Here is a 20,003-nt window from a genome sequence, read left to right as displayed (position 1 = left end):
CTTTTGTTGGAAATACTCAAGTTGCAGAACCTACTGTGAAATTAGAGATGCTTAATGAAGTTTGAACTTAACCACATTTACAAGTGATTAAAAAACCCCTTATTGTTTCACTTCTGAGGTGTTAGCAGTAGGCGGCTTGGGCTAGAATGAAGAGAGCAGTGGGACAACTATTGTTCTACCTCTTCCTGTGGGATAGGGTGGGGACAGGGAGTTGACTGCTGGTGCACCATTCTTCTCTGGATAAAAATGGTATATTTTGGTGGATTTAGTAAACTCACCACCAGACTGAGAAGTCTAAGGTCATGAGAAAAACTCGGTAGAAACAAACTGTTTCATAAATAAGATGTAAGGTTTTGAAATGTTGTTTCATTTCCAGTTGGAAACAAACTTCAGAATTTTAGTGTTTTTTCTCAGGTCTGCATTGCAGTTTCACCTTTTTTTGGTGTATTTACATGAAAAATTTCAAAATGAGTTTTTGATACTGTGTTCCTGGTGAGCTAGAAAGCAAGTTTTTATGGGACTGTCAAAGTCTTTCCCATTTGTTTCTGGATACTAAGCTTGGGTGAAGTCTGTCTTGTAATTTCAACAGAATTGTATTCAAATGCAGTTCTATCAAAGTTTAGCAAACCCTAACATACCCTTGCACTGAGTTTTGCTTCCATTTGCCTCTGATCTTAGAGATTATGATTAAAGAGGTTTCCTGATAAACATGAATGCAAACCTAGCCATCCTGAAGACAAGTTAACCAAAAGAACAGAACAAAACCTAAGAGCCTTAATCATGACATTGCAAAAGTCACTGCTAATAGATCAAACCTCCTCATACCAGTCAATTCCTTAGTCCTCTACTTTAAGAATTTTTTATGTAAGTCACCTTTTAAATCTCTGACCCTTTACATTCTTGTTAAGACTGTACCATCCAGACAGTTTTGAAAGCTTGTGGATTGGAAAGCTGTACAAGGAATGGCCAGCTGAAGGAGCAGCATGGCCAGCTGAAGCACCACTGTCTGGCCAGTTAAAACATGATCCTGGCAAGTCAGTGAGATGTTATGGGCTTTAGTGAGAGCTTTCAGGACAAGATGTTTCAGCTCCTCCTCCCAGGGATAGGAGCAGATGTTGAAAGCATTTGTACAGTGAGGGTATCACTGGCACTGGGGTGTAATGTGTGAGCAGGTTAGAGGCAACTGAGGAAAATGGTACCAGTGACCATTGCTGAAATGGTGTTCTTGCCACAGGCATCAGTGCAGTGGGATCAGGGCTTGAAGAGAGTTAAGTAGGCTTAAGTGAGCAGAGAGACATCATTTCTGAAGTCGCTTCCTCCTTGCAAAAGTTACAGGATATGTGTTCCCTCATTAATATTAAGTTGTATCGGAGTTAAACTCAGGAGTTATGAGAGCCTTCTATCTATCTTCATCTCAGGGATACCTGAAATTTTCACGTGGTAAAATATTATTGCCAAAATAACTACACAGAAGTGGTTTCTATGGTGTAAAGGCAAATGCACACACTAGATGGGACTACATTTTGATGAACAGTTGGTTTTCTTCACATATGTGGGTCTTTTGAGGTACACAGATTTCCTGTTGTGTATTTTGGACCAGTAGAGATTTTATGATGGGATGAGTTAATTGCATCAAAGTGAAGCTGGTATGTTTGAATTCTGTAGTGGTTTCTGTGTACTGTTGTCTTATGCTTGTAGTGTTGCTCTGTGGATGCCTGAGTGTAAAAGAGTTGATGGAAGCTCAAGAAGATATTCAGGTTACATCTGACATGCCTTTGGTTTCATGAAAGCAACTGTTTAAATTATTCCATGTATCAGAAGATTTAGCTGTTGAGATTGTCTTTCAAAGTACTGTAAATTCTAACCTATGTTTAATTGTGGCAGAAAAAAAGAGATCTACAAAGGAAACTGTACCCGTGTTATTTCTTTCTTCTGAATCTTCACTTACTGCTTTACCAATAACTCACGTTCTTCTCTGTTATAGCAGCGGAAAACTGAAATAGCAGTTTCAGTGCTCCTAACTCTCAGTCTAGAAAACAAATAATTTAAAAAATAATCTCCTGAATATTTATTATATGCCATAAAGATACAGAAAGGAGACAAGCCTGTTTCTTCCTCTTTCTGGCTTTAGGATACTGTTCCTCTTTAAGAAGCTGCTAGAGACAGCTGTCTAGAGGCAATCTGGTTTTTATTATAAACATGGAGCCTCTCTCCCCTCCCACACCCAACAGGAAAAACATGTCTTGGGTCTTCCAGTAAGATAATTTAAAAGATTCTAGCTAAGTGATAGAGCTTGTAGTTTTGTGCTGCCTACACTGGGGGCCTTTGATAAGAGCCACACCTGCTTGGCATCATTGCCGTCAGCTGCACAAAACGGGAACCCTAAAATACCTGGGCGTTTTCTGTGCTGAAACTAATCTGCTCTGGAAGAGGTCTCTGGCTTGGGAATGCTGAGGGAGGAATATTCCTGTTGCTCACTTAATGCATCTAGCTGAGGTCAAACTATGAGGACAGAAGTTAGGACTCCAGGGTCCACCTGTAGTTAATGGAGAGGTATTTTCAGGGGCAGGTAATTCAGGGCATTTAAAACAGCAGTGAATAATTTGCTGTGATGTTCCATTCACAGTTAGCAGCAATGGACTGAGGTTAAAAGTAGCAAGGGGGATGGAGGCGTTAGACAGACCAAGAAAAACTTCATGCTAACATAGTTTCAACATGGCAGCATCTGTTACAGTTTTATGGTACAATTTTATGTCATTTCTTTGGACACAAAGGCAGCTTAAAAAGTTTCCTCTGCTGCCTGCTGGTATCCAGCTCTTACAGAGAGGGCTTTTTCCTGTCTCCCGTAGGTCTCTCCATCCATGTTTTGTAACAGCTTGTGGGACCCTGCAGCAAATTGGATTACTTAAATGACTGGGGTTTTGTTGGGAGGTGCTTTTTTTGTTTAGAAACAACCAGGGTTGTGGAGTGTTTGTTTGTGTTTGCCCTGAACATCTCAAGGATCTGGTTTGGGCTAAACCCACAAACCATGGCACAGCTGGGCAGGAAGAGGAGCAGACTGCAGCGCCGGCATCTATCTGCTTGCGCCTGAAACCCTTTCCAACTCTGCTGTTAAAGAAAATACAGAGGGACTTCACAAACACCCTGAACCACCCCGATAAATAATAATGACCTGCTTTTGCATATCTGGGTTTCTGGATTATTGAATAAACCACGGCTGGCAGTAAGTTGAACATGTTCGTTTTGGACTTACAAAGAAAATTATAGTTTCAGCTTTTGGGTCCCTGAATTTGCCATGGTGTTTGAAGTACTGGATTAAAAGACAGGTTTGATATGAACTTTTTTCTTTAAAAAAAAACCCACATGTAACTGCCTGTTATATGTAGTTTTGTCTCTCAGAACTGTATCCAAACAATGTGATAGGGAAAGGTGTAGGAAAAAAAGTACCTCATTTAAAATGCTTAATATCCCTTGCCCTCTGTGAAGGGTTAGGTATCTCTTTTACTCAGTACTTATTCCTGTACTGACCCGGACATTCCTGACTTTCTTCAGTCACTTTTTCTGATTAGCATGAGCTGGATGAAGCTGCATAATTCTCTCCCTTGTTCTAGAAAAGTTAAAAGACCAGAAGGGAAGAATAAGACCTTTCCAGACCCACCCTTCATCTATCTCATTCTGAAACATGGGGAGGACTTCAGATCCCCTTGTCATCCCCTCAGCCACTGAGCCCAGGCTTGCTAGGAGAATCTAGTTTTACCGTAGCAATTCCTGAATTAGTTTTATCACTTTGATAGTAAAGCTTTTCTTTTTGCACTTCATTATTCTTGAATCATATGTCTCTTTCTTACTTGAGGTGTTGTTTTCTTTTTCTTTTTCCCCTATCCTCCTGCAGTCAGATGTACACTGCAAATGGCACAGACAGTGCCTCCTATTGTGGCTCAGGCTCAAGACTTCACATATGTAAAATGTGACTTGCAGCACTTTCTTTGAAGCCTAACCACAGCCAGGGAGCTGTAATTGCAGTCTTTGATTTGTGCCGACTTCACTTGTGGATTGGGCTTTGCTAGGGCATGCCTCGCCTGGCGAGACTTCAGCTGCAGCCCCCCAGTGAAGCCTTAGATGTGGGAAGTCTTCAGTCTCCTTAGCACATGCCTGTGGTTTCTTGAAAAGAATCCTGATTTGACCTGTTTTATATCTGTAAGGCAACACCATCATCACTCGTATTTTTTAGGTATTATTTGGTTTATCAGCAGTAGAAGCTATTTCCAGCGTGTAGCCTTAATGTGCAGCAGGGGAAAGGCTGGGTTCTAGATGCTGTTTTCAGGATAGCTGCTCTATAATTTGCTGTACTGCTTGGAAATAAAAATACGTGGGGCTTCCCCTGTCCCCTTCCAGAATCACCGTGGTGTCTGCAGCCTCTCTAGAGGAGTTGGGCATAGTTAGAAGCTATGGAAAGGAGGCAGGGGCTGCAAAAGCTGCCTCTGGATTGAGAAAGAAGCAATGGCAATGGCTGTTGGAAAAAGCTGAGGGCCAGAGCAAGGCCACGGTCGTTATTTTAACCTCCTGACTTCAAAGACAGCTTGCTGGTAAGGGAAGGGGGGAGGAGGCAGGGAACCATCTCAACAGAAGAGCATTTCATTTCCTTCAGTGAAGTAGACATTCCTGGCTGCTAATGGGGAGTAGCTCTGAATCACAGCGCTTGTATCAGACTGCTGTGAACTACTGGCCTGGCGCCTCAAGGCCATTCCTCAACAGGAAGCTGAATGTTTTCATGTAAGACTGAGAGGAAAACCTTCCCAGGAAGAGCAACCTGGACCAAACCTTTGAAAATCTGGGATGAAAAGGCACAAAATAAATATAAAGCTGCAGGGTGCTCTCCCCAGTGTTGCTCTGCTGTTTGCTTGGCCTCTCTTTCGTGCTCCTTGGAAAGGTAGAGCCCTTCGTAGCTCTTTGATCCGCACGTGTTACGGAGCACTGCGCTACTTTATAAAAAATAAAAAAAAGGCAGGAAGCTCAGGAGGCTTTTTTTAGTTGGGACATGGGCTGGTTTTATGAGGAAATAGGAATTGAATTAGTCAATACAGACCACCTCTGTTGAAACTGCTGGTTTGCCAGTGGACTTTTAGCTGTGCTGTTTAAGAGGCCTCAGTGGCTTTAAATGTCCTTTTGTGGCTACCAGCAGCAGGTGTAAGTTATTCCTCATGTATCAGGGATGGCACTATGTGGGCAACAAGGAAGTCTCCATCAAATCTAAGCTACACAGAGCAGTTTGCTATCAATTAATGCTGGTCTTTTCTGCCTTGGTCTGCAGCTGAACTTAAGTGTCCTCGACTTTCCTTTCTGCTGTAACAACAGCCACATGGGTGACCTCTGATAAGGAGTCAACTTGTTTAATAAGATTTTGGAACCTCAGCTTATGCTGATTAAAATCAAAGGGTACAAAATCACTTTTAGAAGCTTTTTACCCTGGACTACATGAGGCAGTGTAACTCCTTACTCAGGAGCTGCCACACTACTCAGCCACTATGAGTGAAACACTTTGTGTGGCAATGGTTTACATGGAAGCTGCAGCGGATGGGAAGTGGGTGCTTAGTTCTAAATGGCCCTGGTTTAAATACTGCTGAAATGTAATGTAAAATTTGCTGATTAATTCAGATTGTGGCTCTTGCAGGCTTAAGCAGTCTACCTATCATGATTAGTATAAAAGAACTTTGACTTGTGGTTTAAACCATTTCTTCATAAACTTGTTCTGTCTTGCCTTGCGTGACTCAAGGTGCTGGCAGTGTATTTTTATGTGACTAAGCATTTTGTGTTTCTTCTGGTGAAAATTTGTTTATCTTCTCCAATGAACTGCATTCTTGTGCTAATTTTGATCACTCTCAAAAGCTTTGCTCATTGAACCTTCTATTTGTTAGGCAATTGAGGTACATAGAGACCTAGAGGTTAATGTCGATATTTCTGAGATACCAGTAATCCCCAAACAGTTACTGGAGACCATGTGTGGAAAAATGTCTGACATTAGAGAGATTTTGGGTGGATACCCTGTTATAACCCACTTGTCTGGATCAGAATGGCAAGGGTTGCGTTGAGTTGGCAATTTCATAAATCAGCTGATGTAACCCAGAAACCTAGGCTGTTCCCCTCTGGATAAGCAATTCCTATTAGGCCTGCAGTGTGGGCCATTTGACATGCTCGAAGAATATAAATCCTTCCAAGATCTAGTGAACTTTACTGCTAGGGAGGAGACTCATGGTTCTTACACAGCTGGAAGATGTTCCCTACCCCATTGAAGAGCAGAACAAATCCTCCCCAGTCATGAGGATGGATGGTAGAGCCAGTGTTCACACAAGCCTCATCCACCACATCCCTCTATCAAATTGCTTGCAGAAGACATCATTTTTTCATGTCTGCAGGGAGCAGAGCTTGAGGCTCTGAAATAGAGGTTTAATTGACCTCAACCACTGCACTGCAGTATTAAAGCCTGAGGATGTCTAATTTTGTAATGGTATCTGGGTCAAATGTTGTAGATAAATGAAATCCACTACTAAAGGGAAGAAATTCTGTAATATGCTGGATGCTTAAAATCCCACCTTTCTAGTTGGTATCTCTTTGCAATGCAAACTACTTTCCATAAATACTGTTGCAAACTTCAAGCAAAAGCAAGTAATAATAAATTCGGCATTTAACTTTGACATTGTAATGCATTCTACTAATAGAGCTGTAAGAGTTAACAGTGACCCATCACCAGCTTGTTTGAAGATTTTTTTTTAAAGGCTTCAGATAGTCTTTATCACACACTCTCTCTCTTTTTTCTCCCCTCTTCCCTGTAGGTGGGAAAAGAAATGCTTTCTCAACTTGCAAAGCAAAGGCGTCGACACCAGGACCCCTTCTGGAGATGGAAGCTTGTTAAACCCTAGGTGTGTCCTTCATCCACACAGACCACCCCCAAGGAGTCTGTCTAGGATGTCCTTCACCCTGATGTCACTGCTAGAGACACTGAATCATAAAGACAATCACTGCCAAAATCCTTCACTATCACGAGGTCCAGCCCCGATATAAATAGAGCAAATGAGCTCCTGGGTCAGCAGAGCAGCTTTTGTCTTCACCTCTGCCTTGCACTCTTAAGCCCCCGTCTCATCTGTGTCCATATTGAGTCAGCAAACACAGTAGCATGGCTGTCTGTGCCTGCTTCAGCCAGCAGAATTACGTAGACCACAGCTGCCCCATACAGCACATCGAGGGATGGAATTTGCCTGGACCAGGATGACGCGCTCAACCTTCTTTTTATTTAATGGTGCGACAGGATCAATTTTGGTTTTAGCTTTTTTTAAGAAACTTGAATGCTTTTATATTTTAACTTTTAGTTTGTAATTTCTTTGGTGTATATTTTACTAGGTATGAGCTTAAACAAGTGTCAGAAATCTGAAATACTTTTTAAATAAAAGGAGTTTCTTTTTTTTTTCTGCCAGAGGAAAAATCTGTATGGAAAAAAGGTGGCTGTTTTGTTAAACTATTTGTAACAAATAGTGGCCTCTCAGTCTATATAATACAGTGTCCTATAGAACTAAATAAATGTAACAACAGTCAGCTGGTCAGTAGACATGTTAGTCTTGCATCATCTACTCTGTAAACATAAGCAATACATCCAGCAAATCTGACTGCAGTGAGTTCTCCTTCTCACCCATTCCCCTTCTCCTTGTAAAAAGCCCAGCACTTGAATTATTACTTCAATTGTTCTGTATTTGTATCTGTTTTTGTTAGCCTGTTAGTGGGATTTGATGCCAGTTGTTGAAATGAGCATTGATGTACCCATTTTTTAAAATAGTAAGGCACAGCCTTTGCCAAAAATACTGTCAACCAATTTTTTTTTTGTCATTCCAGTTTGAGTTAATGTGCTGAGCATTTGTTTTTTAATAAAAGCTTTGTAATAAAATGAAAGTTAACTGTCTTTAAAATTGGCTTAAAAAAAACAAAAACCAAAACCAAACCAAGAATGGGTTTTGCTAGAATCCCTCAAAGACAGAAGCAAACTCAGGAAGTCACAATCTCTTGTAAGGCTGAAGACTTTTTGCTCAGTCTTCTGTTGTAGGAAATACATTGTATCTGTTTGGTGTTTGCTCACCTGAAGTGATTTTGGAAAATGACTTTTTCTTTGAAAAGTGAAGTCTCAGTTCCATACCATGAATAAGGAATGGGGAGGGTCAACAGTCCCTTGTGCTGCTCAGTTAACTTTGGCTTAAGTGGAAGTATTAAGGATCCCTCCATCATCATTTTCCTAGCAAAATCTTAAGGAAGGAGCAGTGGTTTTAAGCTGATGATTACAAATATGGATTTGCTTCTTTCTGGATGCGCTCCATGCCCACACAAGAGGTAGAGGCCTACAGTTAAATTTCTTGTAGCTGCATAAATTATCCCACAGCCAGGGACTGAAGCTGGCTGCAGAATCAGCTGTGCAAGGCCTGGTTCATGGTCTGAGATCCAGTCAGCATGGCCTGCCTGCTGCCAGTGGTGCCTGGGAGATGTTCCTGCCATAGCCAGCAGCACAGCTGCCTCACTTCTACTAAAGGATGTAAAAAAAAAAAAAGACAGACACTGGAGCCATAGATGGAACTACTGCACCTATTTGTGAGTGGAAAAGAAATATTATGAACTGTACATTGAATCAGCATTCTTTATATTCCAGCTCCCAAATCTTGTTTGGCGTGAGACTGGACTGAGTCAAGCTTAAGCTACAAGAAATGACATAGGTCAGTTACTGCCTAAGGAAGCGGTCAGTTACTGCCTAAGGAAGCTTTGGAATTGGATTGTTTATAAATGACCCCTTAACTCGGTTGCATAAGAAATTTCATAATTAAAAATGTTATAAAACAACTTCCTCTTAAACCAGTGTGCACTGCACACATGCCCAGTTTTAAGGCTGTAACCAGACTATTAGTTCTTGCAATATTTATTTCTAGCAACTGGTGATTATGTTAAAAAAAAAAAAAAGAAAAACAAGTGACCAGGCTCTAAGATGGCAGGAGAAAATATCTCTTGAGAGAAAAGCAACTGTATGCTGGAGTTTTGCAAGACTTGGCTATGTTTCCATTCAATTATCCCAGCCTTTGCTGGAAACCTGTCTGGCTTTTGGTTTGGGGTTTGGTTTTGTTTTTTAAAGGGGAAAAAAGGCAAGCAGTTAGTGCTGTAATTGTTCTAAATCAAGGATTACTGCAGTGAGATCTGCAAATTACATGTTCCAAAGACAACAGTTCTCTTTAGAACTTAAAAACCTGACTACTTTGTTTAGATTTTGTAATGGCTATTTAAAGAGCCATTTATCCATTCTGAAAAAAATTGTTCCCAATGGAAGTGTCAGCATCATGTAGCACATTGTCCCCAGTACACTGTTGTGAACAGTTGCCTGCCTTAAGGATGAAAGGTATTTCAGCTCTAATAGTGAAGAAAAAGAATTTGGGAGCTAAAAATAATACCTCTGCTGTTAACATACACTGAACAAGCACCATGTGTTGGGCTCATTCATAGATCAAAGACCTTTCACATACAGCAGCTATGGTAAAGGTTAACTAATATGCAAGGCTTAGCATGCTGCCATGAGAGCACCTGAAACAGAGTAACCCTGCTATCCTGGAATGCCCCCTGTGACTTGGGTCTGTCTCCACTCCTGCCCTCCCCTGCTACTTGGCATTTGTTCCTGTGGGACTGAAAGAGCCCTCACTGTACTGTGCCAGTTGTCAGTGGAGACAGAAGAGCTAGTAAAGATGGCAAAGCAATGATGGTGCTACCCAGGCAGTAAGACTAGGTTTAAATCCTTGTGACATGGAACAAATTATTCCAGATGAGACACAAAACCAGCACCTAAATTCCTGATGTGCAATTTAGGCAGACATCAGAATCTAACCTTGTCTCTTTTGGGTGCCTGAGGAGATGATTATCATGTATTTCCCACAGAAAACATCTTCAAGGATTTAAATGCTCCTACCTAATGGCTGATTTAATTATCCAGACACTTCTGTACAAGCATTCACAAACCACTCTCTGCCCCCACACTTGGTTCTGTGCATGTACTAAAAGCAGTTCTTGCACGGATCACAGCATGTGTAGTCTAGTTCATAAACACAGAGCTATCCCAGTACCTAGGAAACACACAGCCTTCCCCCTCCCCTCACCAAAACCAGCACATACAGAACAGGGGAGTTGAGCCAGGATTATTTACAGCTAATCAGGCCAACATCACAGGATGGTCTGGCTCCTCGGGCTTGTGGATTGCCTGGACCAGAGCCATTTTCCCTGTGTTACATAAAAGAACAATGCTTCAGCTAACTTTGACTTCTTATGCAGCAAGTGATGACAGATTCACTAGTTGTGCTTATAGGGACTCACCAGCTCTACTGAATTATCTTCTGTTGTAGTTTCCACTTTGGATTAGGCAACAGAAGAGGCAGTCACTTAGTTTGATGGCTGGGTCAATTTGCAGAAAATGTACAACCTTAAGGGCCCAATCCTGGCTCTAGGACAGCAGAATCCACAGCATCAGTTGTCTGCACTCCTTTGAAACCACTGCAGTGCACAAGGCTTTGAAGCAACCATTCTGTTTCCTGGTGGCCTCCTGCTCTGATCTACGTGGCAGCTAATCAGGCTAAAGCAAGACTGGCAGAAAATGAAGGACACTACTGACACTTAAGAAATGCCCTGTAACCTCTCCCATAAGGCAGCTGCAGTTTTTTCCCTTCATCTGCAAGGGGACTAACAAGCAAGGAAGCCTTTCCTTCAGAACAAGGACCCAGCACAAAGTAGAGCATTAGAGGGGAAATAAGTAAGTCCATAAATAGCTATGAATACCTTTCTCCTAAGTCAGGTCAGTGAAAAACTACTGGGCTAAAAAGGAAGCCAGCCAAAAGGAGAAGTTGTAACAGGAAAATGGCTGGCTATAAACACATTCCAAGATGAAACCAAAAACCTAGAAAGTATGTCCAAACACATTCATTTCTCCATGAGACATCAGGAAGACAAACTCTGGATTAATGTATGTATTTACCCTTTGAGTCTCATCATAGATATGAAGCTCAGGTTTAGAAAGCCAAGCAAGCAAATGGGCATCTGTCAAAGGAATATATGTGCCAGAAACAGGGGAAATAAACCTCTTAATCACCAGGTTTTGGCCAGGTCAAAACAAGGACTGAAATACTGCTCCCCATCCTCCCAGATAAGCAGTCATACCTTCAGGCCATGGATTTTAAATGATGGCCTTCTCTTTGGACACTCCTCCTTGCAACAACCATGCCTTCACTGAATCACAGATGTCTGCTTGGCTGAGATAACAGTCACTGCATACCTGGTCTGGGAACCTTAGAAAACCAAGGTTTTCTTCTTGTGAATGCTGTTCTACAAATCACATTTTGATAAACTCACCCATCCCACCTTCCAGAAACCCAACAAACACAAATATGCAACAGGTTCATTAACCAGTCAGCTATGGAAAATCAGCATAAACCAGCAGAGCTAGGAGAAAAATTTCTGCTTCATACTAGAAGAGCAACTCAGCCAAGAAGTGGTCTGTACTGTTCACTGTGCTGAGAAAAGGTAACTGACACAATAAAATCTTCAGGAGAATAAAAAAAATAACATACTCCAAAACTTAATGACGGTCAGAAAAGTTATTTGGACAGGCCATTCTTTGAATTTTTATAAATTTCCTACAGCTAAGAAAAGTGGCTAAAAAAGTCCTACAGGATATCTGTTTGGCTGACTTAGGAAATCTCTGTCTTTTAAGACAGAGAAAAAGCCATGGAAACAAGGACTCAGACCTTGACAAAGCAGAATGCTATAGAAGGATTAGTTCTTCTTGGCACCTGCCTGTGAAAGCAAAGTGCTGGGTAACGAAAGATGAGACAGTACACAGCACAATATGGTAGTGACTACATCCCTGGACTGAAAAAAGCCCAGGATGGACAAGATTCTCACATTCTGGTCGTTGCTTTTGCTATCCTGAAATACATTTCCTTTTTACTCTTCTCTGCAAAATGTTTAATTTTGTCATGATTAACATCAGCAGCAACAACTTTCATTCTACACTCTGTTAATGCTAAATTAATAGGTAGTAATCATATTTGCAAACAAATCATGTGACAGAACAGCCACTGCTTTTTTCCTGTAAAGACCTGATAGCCTCAAACTGTACTCAACTTTTAATGACAACAACCTGAAAGAATTAACAGTCAAAACATCCTAATCTAATAACCCTCAAGAAATTTAACTATGAATGGTTTTATCCACTGTTTGAAAATTCAAATTTTACAAGGCAGATTTCACGTATGGTCAAAGTTACCCATTGAGTGAGACTGGTATAACTGCATGACCCAGAAATCAAACCACTCACAGCACTTAGTTAATCACTGAGCAGTCTAATTCTGCCTATACTGGTACTCTAAAGCAGTGACTACTCATATTTAATTGCTTACTAAGTGGGAACTTATTGAAATTACACACTGAAATGGAACTGCAAACCTTTTCTTGATATTCAAGTAGTTTATTCCCTTCTTCCCTCTAGTCCATTTGATTTCACTTCCACTCTCGAGCTCTTCCCTCCTCCCCCTTCTCTCTTGTTTTTGACTAACTCCTCTGCTCTTGGCCTGTCCTCATTGGCAGAAAGTTCCCTGCTGATGGAACAGCTTTGCTAACTGCTCCTGCCCACTCAGAAGCAGTCGCCCCTTTCCAATGACCTAATGCTGGATTTCCTATGAACCTAAAAAAAATGGACTTAAATCTAGCACATATATATAAAGTATATTTTCATTCTGTCCAGTTTGGAAATAAATACAATTTGAAGGAAGAAAGGGGAGAAAGACTTATTTTCTGGACAAGTGAAGGAAGAATTTCCCTGCATATGTGTTCGCCAAGCACATTTGAAGGATGGTACTTCCTTAGCTCCCAGGTATGTTGTGAGAATCAGATACAATTATATGTAACTCAGGTAAACCACAGAGAAAAGAATTAAAAGATATTTAAAATAAGATACATACAACTACACTACAGGTATAGCTTTCATAACAGCTACAACACAATTATATAAATATAGAATATACTGTATTTATCAACCAAAATACAAAGAATTCTTCAGATCACCTTACTCCAGCTGTTGTCTCACTAGCTTAACCCTTTGCCAATTTTTGGGCAGGAGTTAGCTCATTTTCAGAGGCAATGGCAAGGAAACCTAGACAGGACAGAGAAAATAAAGCACAGAGAAAGCTGATGGGTGTGGTTTTAAGGGTTTCATCTGAACTATTTTCTCTTGGGCACTGCTGCTATTATAACATTTACACTGCCATGACCGCAGTGAAGTGTGGAGAGAGCCATGCTTAGGCTGAAGGTGTAACTAGGTAGAAGTAGCAGCTCACAGAAAACATGAAATGAAAAAGTGCAAAAACCAGTTCCAGATACACATCTCTCTCAGCTGAACAATGAAGACTAGGCAGACTTTCTCACCTGTCCCTTTACCAGATTTCAAACAGTTTATTTTAGACATTGTGGCCAATATTCAATTAAATTAAGCAGAAGACAACTCCTAACCAGGATAGAAAAGCCTGCCACATTCTTCACAGCATACAGGAGTTTGGGTTGAAGGATATCCTTGCTAATTCACATCTTGAAATCACTCCTAGTCAAAGGTATCTAAAATTCTCTAACACATGCTGGATTTCCAGTTGCCAAATATCAAACTTTGTTACTTCTCTCTCCATTCCCCAGCAGATTCAGCAAGTTCTCTAAAACCACTTCCTTGCCTGCAGAAGGTAGAGAATATGGCACTAATTTCAGATTGACTTATTTCCCAATTTCAATATAAATCCATTGCAAGTTGAGCTATGTGCCTGTGGACTAGTACTACTCTCATAATATGAATGACATGAAATTCCGAGTCAAACTGATATCAGCAATAGCTAAGCCCAGTCTTATCTGTCACTGAAACAGTTCTTTCCCTAAAAACACAATAAAAGCAAATTTTCAAACTCACAGTTTTCACTAGAAACTTTCCTTCTTGTAATGTTATAAATGTCTACCATTGTGGAAAAGCTCTGGCCTTTGCTAAAAAGCAATGAGTCTATGGGTGAAGACAATGCAAATTGTATGATCATTTGATAAACTCATCATTGTTTGCCATTATTCTACCCTCCCACCTCTACTTCAAATACCACATGTCCATAGGCTAAGCAATGATTTAATCAATAAACATGTGCAAATAGTCTTTAGAATATAACTCTGTCTTTGAGGTAAACTATATGTTCATCTTTTGATCTGACAACCAAATGTCCTTACAAATTTAGACCCAAGTAACAATACTGGCTTCAGTTCATAGATTTGCCAGTTAAGCGTCAACTTAGGCAACAATAGCTTTAGTCTTAGCCAAAAATAAAATGCTAAGTCCCTAAGAAAGAGAAAGACTTCTTCCTCAGTTTTATGTTCTTGTTTGAAGCAATAAAAAAAATGGTATCAGGAAAACCACTTATGTGGCATTATAGCATCTTCTCCGTCCCCCCATATTCTCTCCTATTAAAAGAAAAAATTACCATTTTAAAACCCTCATCTCTCTAGTACAAAATTAATTAAATTCTCCAAGTATCTTCTGTCTCTTACTCTAAAGCAAGCTATTTAAATGCCTATTGTCAAACTCACTTCACACACACTGCCATGTTCCCAAAAGCACCCTGACTAGTTTCAGAATCCACAGCCTCATTCAAATCACCTCCCTCTCAATGAACTATTTCCCTGCACTCTATCACACCAATGATCCTCCTCAAAGGACTCAGAGACATCTCTTAAGGCACTTAAAACATTGGGGTGTCCACTGCTCACTGTCTGGCACTGATGTGACAGAAGCACTCAGAAATCCACCCATAAGCAGACGGGATAACCTTCTGACTCAAAAGGAAGTGAAAGGAGGGTGAAGAAATCAGGAGGCAGTACTTTTTTCCAACCATCAGAAGCACAGTCTGATGGCCACTGTCTGAAGTAACTAACTAGCAAGAGCAGAATTTTGTTCCTGCAAGTAATTGTGTTCGAGAAAGTAGACAAAGAAGAAACAAGAGGAAGAAAAGTATGAAAGTTGCTGTTTTCTTTCATGTGGTCTCAAAAACTGAAAGGTGGTGGGAGAACTTGCCATCAAAGTTCATGCCAGCTCTTTTCTAATGTTCCCCATTATTTTGGAAATTAGGTTTAAGACTTAAAAGTAAACTAGGGCCCCCAAAATCAGGCTCTTCAAGAAATACTTTTTTAAAGTTCTGAGAGAGATTTCAGTACTGAGAAGTCATAAGAAGCTAGATGCCTCATCTGTTTAGACATTCTGGAAAACATCACTAGGCTTCCAACTGAAATAAAAGGCCTTTAGAAATTTTACCCTAAATTGCAATGAAAAAAGAATTGCAACATCAGCTGTAAGGAACCCATTAGCCCTCTTGACATATTCAGAGAAATAAAGCAGTTGTCAGAAACAGTTTACCTTTTACAACCTCTTTGGAGAAAACTAACAACTCAAAAGCCTGTGAAATACAAATATCTTACACCTGCTTATGCTTGTGGCTGTGTAGGAGTCAAAGCAGCAGGTCTCACACAAAGTTAATGTAAAGCAGGTGAAGATTCTGAGTTGAAGCAAGTTGACTGCAGTGCATCAATCCAAGCCAGGGCACCACTGCATTCCAAGGAGTCAGGGATCAGAGTGGTCCCTTCCTTGGATTATATGTCACTTACATAGATCCTGCCACCAACAGAGCCGAGAAATGTCAGCCTGAGCCTAACCAAGATCCACTTACTGTAAATATGTGGTTTTACCAATTTCTATTGCACAAATGTTTAATAGGTCCATTTGAGTATGCAAGGATAATTAAGAAAAAAAAGGAGGTTTTATTTGGTGCTAATTCACCACATGCAAATTCCAGCTGTTTACTGTAGACCTACCACCAAGCATACACTTCTTCCCACAGCTCATCAGAAAGCCTCTTGCTGGTGAAAGTGGTTAATCCACAACATTTTTGTTGCTGAAGCCAAGACTCCAAATGGGGGGGTTTAAGTTACTAATGACAAAAAACTTGCATTCTTTAACTAGTGAATACTGTAAGGGTTTCTCCATTTACAGAAAACCACCCAGAAGTGGTTGCTGGCAGAAAAAAAATGGACCAGAATAGAAGAAGCTGTTACCAGGCAGGACAGAGATGCACAAAGCAAAGCAACAGCAAACAACAGGCTAGGAAAAAATCCTGTTATCTGGCAGCATGGGACAGCCAAAGTAAGCTACAAGTTCCTTAGTGCCCGCCAAGCAAAAGCCTTGTGCTAAAATATCCTCCTGTGTCGTGGCCAACTTGCAGCCTCTGACCCCAGGCTGGAAACAAAGCTTGGCCTCACGCCTCGCTGTGATGCCTTGTGCCACCACATGACAAAGAAATGGCTCCTCTAATAACTAGGTTTGATGTTTTGTATTATTCCTGCCCCAGAAGCAACCAAAACTTCCAGCCAGCATTAGAGCTTTATGGTGCTGGTTTCTCTGCAAAGAATGCACTGCCGTGAGTTATTTTCAATTTATGGAAAACCAAATAGAAAACCTCTAGGGGAATCAAAGAGAAGAGTGAATTGAACAAGTGTAAAGTTGCTCCACAGGCATACAAACCTAAATTTAATATATTATCAGTAACACCTAACATCATCACAGACTGTTCTGTGATGTCATACATTTAAATTAAGACTCTGCATAGCATTGCATTTATAAACAAATAAGTATATTGGATTGTAAATGGTATATAAAGAGTGATTTCAGTTTCGATGTAAACTTTTGAGAAGATCATAAAGCTCAAGGCAGATCATTCTACAAATCATCTTTACAGTTACCAGATTGTGGCTCTACTTAACCCTTCTCCAACAGAATTCAGTAGAAGCACATCCCTCTGGCAGTGAATAACCCGAAAAGCTACTGAAGGGACCTATAACATGAAAAGATACAGCTCTCAAAAGAATCACAGCATCTGCTTTTGTTCCTGGTCTCAGCTCTTCCAAAAAGCACAACGAAAAGGCACTATTCAGGTCAGTTTTATAATTGCTCACATGGTCACAAACTGTAGTGAATAAAAATACTGAGATGTGGGTCACTGCTGTGGTACTAGTTAGAAAAGAATGTAGCACCACAGCTACAGGTGTCTCTATTGAAAAAATTAGCTCCAAAGCCATCAGCAGTAAATTCTTAGGAAAAGTTGGTCTCTACAAACTACAGAAGCTGTGTGTAGTTTGTCCACATCTTTAAAGTCACTTGGTACTGTAAAGGGGCTTTCTCTAGATGCAATAACAAGCATGCACTAAACAACAGAGAATACCCACTAGTACCTCTCACCTCCTAGCACCACACCTGGCCACAGGAATACACTGCATGGCATTAACTTACAGCTAACTCACTTGCAGACTTCACTGACCAAAGCCTGGCACAAAGTCAGGAACATACAAGACCTTTTCACATCAAAATCACCTTTTGGCAGGCAAACAAAACAACTATTTTTCAGATGCCCTTCTCATTCTAGTAACAGACACAGATTTAACAAGACAATCGTATCTCACTACACTTCATACAGCAAATATCTTCTTTCTTGTTTCTTCACCCTGATAAACATTCACTAATTTGTAATAAGTGGGTGTCCAGAAGAGATTGGCTGATGAACCACAAAAGTTTCACAGATACTTTGAGGTGTGTAAGAGCCCCATCCACAGAACAAGCCACCAAATATGGCACTAAGAAAACAAACCCAAACCACAATGGAATCTCATTCAGAAGCCACTACCTTGCTTTTCAGAGACCTGATTCACTGCTGAAATGCATGGCTGGTAGTACTGGATCTCTGAAGAGCCCATGCTAGATGCTGGAGTTAACTCCTGTTAATTGGTTTTTGAAGGATATTTGCATTGTCACCTCAAAACCCTTGTGTGAGATGGCTTGGGGGACAAGTACAATTCATCTAGGAAAGAAAAAAAGATACCTTTCCAAGTTATTTTATGCAGTTACTGAGTCAATCAATTATACACACTTAATTCCTCTCCAGATCAAACTTTACTGCAACCTCTTGCACTTTATTCTCCATAAGCCACTCCTGCAGAGCACCCTCCTCTGCCCAATAAAGATTCTGCTTTCAAGTCCCTGTTTAAAATTTGCTGTGCTCCCGTTTTCTCCCCCGCCGTGTCAGCAGCTAGGTTGACCACAGATGGAGCACATTTGGCAGCTGAAATGACCCAGATGCTGAATCTGGAGCCATCTTCCCAGCTGCAGTCGCTGGGCTCACGTCCGACTCCTCAGCTGCTGGCTGTCAAGCTGCCCTCGAGCTGTGCCAAGCATACATCCCAAAGCTTTGACCAAAGTGGGGCAAATGCTCTAAATCTGTGAGGCCTGCTGACAGAAAGGATAATAAAGACTAAAGGTTTTAAAAGTAGGCAGTGAGGGAAACCAAACACCCTTCCCTCCCTTCTCTTCTATCCTTTATTTTTTTCCACAATCTCTTTTCCACTATTAATAAAAATTCCAGGAGAGCTGAATGGTAAGAACAGTTCTGATGTACCACATGCTAGTCTGAGGTACTGACCAGCAGGAGATTCTCCTTCATCTACACTGTGTGCAGTGGAAGGTGGCTCAGGTACCTCTGCTTCAAGTCACAGCCACAGCAAGGGATGGGAAATAATCTTGACTGAGGAAAAGGTAGCAACAGACAACTCCTTTATTTCATTACATATTCATTCTTTAAGCTCTCTGGAAATCTTTAACCTATCAAAGCTGTAGAAATTCTTGTAAAATTCAGGAGTGACTACTTAATATCCTACTTCTGGCTAATTTCCTAATTTTCCTCTCATAAAAGGGGCTTCTACATTCTCCATGCCTTCTTTTGCTCCTCAGTGGGGAAAGGCTTACTTTGTTTCATTGACTACAGTCATTCAATTACCATTCTGCATTCTGATCTAGATTCAAGAGGGAGCATTTGAAGTTTTCACCCTTTACCTCATCTTTACTCATCCTGGCACAGCACTTTACATGCTGATAAAATAAACTATCCCCACCCACCATTAAAGTACCTCCACAGGGCCTATTCTACTAAAAAAAAAGAAGTCTCTTCTCAAATATCAAGTCCAACTCAAAAATGCCTCTATTTATTACATATACACATACTGTACCTGTTAGAGCTCCTGAAAGGAAAACACTGTTTTAGAGAAAGTTTATTTTTCTAAAATATCACATTTACTAGTGAAAAATATTTTGCACATTTAACATTAAATAGCCTATGTCTTGCCATAAACCTTCCCCTTTCCAAATTAAAGATCATCATCCAAGTAAAGGGAGTAGTAGCAAATTACTTCTACCTAAATGTTTTTTGTAAAAAAACAAATAGCATTTTTTAAGACACAAGATTCATACATATTCCCATTTTTACCTACTACTGAAAACAGTAGTACTGAAGCTAACTTCACCCTGGAGTATTTAAAATTCACTAAATTGAGCTACAAGCATTAAGAACCTTCAGTGAAACAGACTTCATATGTAAGAAGTGGACAGTATTCCAGTAAAACCAAGGCAGTTTAACAACATATTAGTAAAGAAAAGAGACTGTTTATACTACTATTTCTTTCCTTTAACCCTCTTCTTTCAAGGCAAGTGGCTCAAAATTAGATGATATGTAATTAAGGACCAGGATCCAATAAACCAAAAATATTATTCTCTACTCAGAGATTTCTTATGTGATCATGTCCAGGAAACTATCCTCTGTCAGCACTCAGTTTCTATATATGCAATCTGAATTAGATGATGGAGGAGAGAGGAAGAAGCAGCTCTGCATTAAATAATTATTCATAATTTCTGGAACTAAAAATATGTATATAAGCACTAAGTACAGAAAGTAAAGGAACACTACTACTGAGTTGAACTGGAACACCAATCCTCATGCCCACTTGCTCTGCAATACTTGGAGAAAAGACATGATTTGATGCACTCCCACCAT

At 40.4% G+C, this 20,003-nt stretch overlaps 1 protein-coding gene across 7 annotated transcripts in view; it reads left to right on the top strand.

Annotated features, from left to right (window-relative positions):
* Window positions 1-12,829, top strand: part of LEF1 (lymphoid enhancer binding factor 1) — a 74,522-nt gene extending 61,693 nt beyond the window's left edge. For all 7 annotated transcript variants that reach the window (XM_039710713.1, XM_039710718.1, XM_039710719.1 and 4 more), the window contains one exon: window positions 6,831-12,829. In XM_039710713.1, coding sequence (XP_039566647.1) covers window positions 6,831-6,910 — 80 coding nt within the window. In that variant the 3' untranslated portion in view covers window positions 6,911-12,829. The remainder of the gene's footprint in view (window positions 1-6,830) is intronic.
* Window positions 12,830-20,003: the final 7,174 nt, after the last annotated feature.

Source organism: Passer montanus, unplaced genomic scaffold (genome assembly GCF_014805655.1).
Source record: "Passer montanus isolate IOZ18808 unplaced genomic scaffold, ASM1480565v1 scaffold23, whole genome shotgun sequence".
NCBI lineage: Eukaryota > Metazoa > Chordata > Aves > Passeriformes > Passeridae > Passer > Passer montanus.
The sequence above is the reverse complement of the archived record's forward strand: the minus strand, read 5'-3'. Positions and strand labels throughout refer to the sequence as shown.